Source organism: Ricinus communis, chromosome 6 (assembly GCF_019578655.1).
Source record: "Ricinus communis isolate WT05 ecotype wild-type chromosome 6, ASM1957865v1, whole genome shotgun sequence".
Lineage (NCBI taxonomy): Eukaryota > Viridiplantae > Streptophyta > Magnoliopsida > Malpighiales > Euphorbiaceae > Ricinus > Ricinus communis.
In genome coordinates, this window is record NC_063261.1 from 28,764,211 (window position 1) to 28,766,710 (window position 2,500).

Genomic DNA, 2,500 nt, shown 5'->3' on the forward strand with positions numbered 1-2,500 from the left:
TGTTTGCAAGATTTTGATTTGAATCTAAGTCATCATTCAATTGTTATTTTTGTTGATTTTACATTTGATGTGAATTTAGTTTGGACTTTGTTTTTATTGATTCTTCGTTATGTACAATTAATGCATTTGCTGATTTTTTTTATTGTTCTTCAAATTTGGAATTTAGATATTTGAAGAATTTTTTTGGGAGAAATAAAAAAGAGAGTGGAGAGAGAAAGAGAGAGATTCAATTGATTTTTTTTTTATTATTTAATTGATGCATTTCTTTCACGTCCAAACTTAAGAGCTAACTAATGGGTGAATTGAACCAATCTTACACATATCTTGGATGATTTGGCTAAGAAAGTTAGTTTGAGGTTAATTGAACCTTACTTATAAATTCAAGGGGCAATTTATCACTTTAACCACATTTAAAATCAGAATTGGATTAATTATCTTAAATTATTCTTGCCATAAACAAAACCTCAGGCAATTCTGAAACTTTATACATGATTGAATTCCCATAATTAATTTGTCTAAAATTAAATGTTTTATTCTATTCTATTGATAAAAGTAAATTCTAGTGCAAAAAAAAAAAAAAAACATAATCTTGGAGTCGTGCGTCAATTTTTAGATTCGAATGATTGAATCCAATTTTAATTAAATTAGTTATAAATAGCGAAAAGGAACAGTACTCCAATATTTACATTAAAGAAGAAGCCTATTTTAAAGTAAAACTCTAAAATTGTATAAAATGAATTTATATATCCACATATTAAGCTCAAAACATTACTTGTATTAAAAGATGCACTGTACAAAGCTTAAGTTATGAAATAAACATGCATATTAAGGCATCTCTATATCTATGGGTTAAGCTCATAGATGTTATGAATTAATATAGTTTGATTATCATATCACAAGTGCTAACTAATTCATAGACAGCATCATCTATCTCTTTCTCTTCTTTCTTTCTTATGATATCACTCATTTCTCTAGCTTTTCTTCTCACATCTTCACCACCTTTTCCAAGACTACCTTTCTTATTGTTTTTGCTATCTCTTCTCTATCAAGCCCTTCTCCACTCTTAATATTCCTATTTACCTCTATACCCACACCAGCCTCTTCTACTACCCTTGCATTTAATGGTTGATCAAGATTCATTGGCATGGCTATTACTGGCACTCCAAATTTCATACTTTCCATTATAGAACTCCATCCACAATGACTCACAAATCCTCCAATGCTACTATGCCCTAACATTTTTGCCTGTGGAAGCCAGCCCTCAACAATTAACCCTTTCTCTTTAACCCTTTCAATATATCCTTTAGGTAGTGCATCTTCTAGCTTTATCTCCTCTCCAGCAGGAAACCTAACCACCCATATGAAATTTACCTTGCTTAGCTCTAACCCATTAGCTATCTCTTCTCTTTCTTCACTGGAAAGAAAGTACTCACTACCAAATGAAACAAATACAGCTGATGAAGGTTCCTTCTTTTCAAGCCATTGAATAACCTCCATTTTCTCATCTTCATGGATAGGGATATTGTCTTCTTGAACAAGAGGGCCTACAGGAACTATCTTCTTCATCAATTTAACAGAAAGATAATCAATGTATTTTCCTTCAAGTTCTCTAAAAGTTTTCGCTAAAATCAAATGATAAGATCTCTCTATACACTGATTAACCCTATGTTTATCTTTTCTCTCGTTTGATGACGATTCTAACACTTCCAGCACCTTCTTATCCAAACACCATTTAGGATAGATCTCCGGAAAAGGGAAATGATCATCGCTTGAATTTTCAGAGAAATGCCTGCAAAACGTACTCATAGCCATGGAGCTACATAAAAAGAGAACAGCGGGTATATCAAAAGACAAAGCAAGAGCTGCAGCCCATGGTTGGAGAAAATCATAGATAAGCAAATCTGGTCTTAAAGTCTCAAGAATGTTGGAAAAGTTAGGAGTTGCCATATCAAAAGCTGTCTTGAGAGTTGTCATGAGATGAGGTGGTAACCCTTTTGTAGTATGGCAGTGAGATGGAAGGTCAGGCAAAGATGGAAGATGGAGTTCAACAAGTTGGATCGAAAGTAAGTATTTAGGAGATAGATTTTGCTTAATGGAATCTAGGTTTACAGGTGTAGAACACAAGTAGACATAGAAATTTCTCTTGGCAAGTTTCTTGGCTAGCTCTAGAAAAGGAGATATGTGTCCATGAGCTAGCCATGGAAACATTAATACACTACTAATGCTTCTCTTGTGCATTCTCTCCATTAGATTTGATATTTTCTCACTTGCAACAGCCCAATATATACACTGAATGTTCAATTGGACTTTAATTTGTTTATGCATGATTATCTTTAATAGAATGAAGATGACGCGTGGCAAAGAAGAATAGAGAGAAAGAGTGGCGTGCTATTGCGTGGAAGGATGAGAAGGAGGTTGGTGTTACTAGAATACGTATGTGGGGTTTCTGCATCTCTCATTGACATTTCACTATATTGATTCATTTCCTTGTGTGCATGCA

The 2,500-nt window shown here is 33.5% G+C and overlaps 1 protein-coding gene across 1 annotated transcript; it reads right to left on the bottom strand.

Moving 5' to 3' along the window:
- Positions 1-754: 754 nt before the first annotated feature.
- On the bottom strand, positions 755-2,289 carry LOC8260845 (UDP-glucosyltransferase 29-like). Its single transcript, XM_002522989.4, is given in 2 exon segments — positions 755-999; positions 1,002-2,289. Coding segments are annotated over 2 exon segments (1,374 nt in total). The 5' UTR covers positions 2,248-2,289; the 3' UTR covers positions 755-871.
- Between the last annotated feature and the right edge of the window lie 211 nt (positions 2,290-2,500).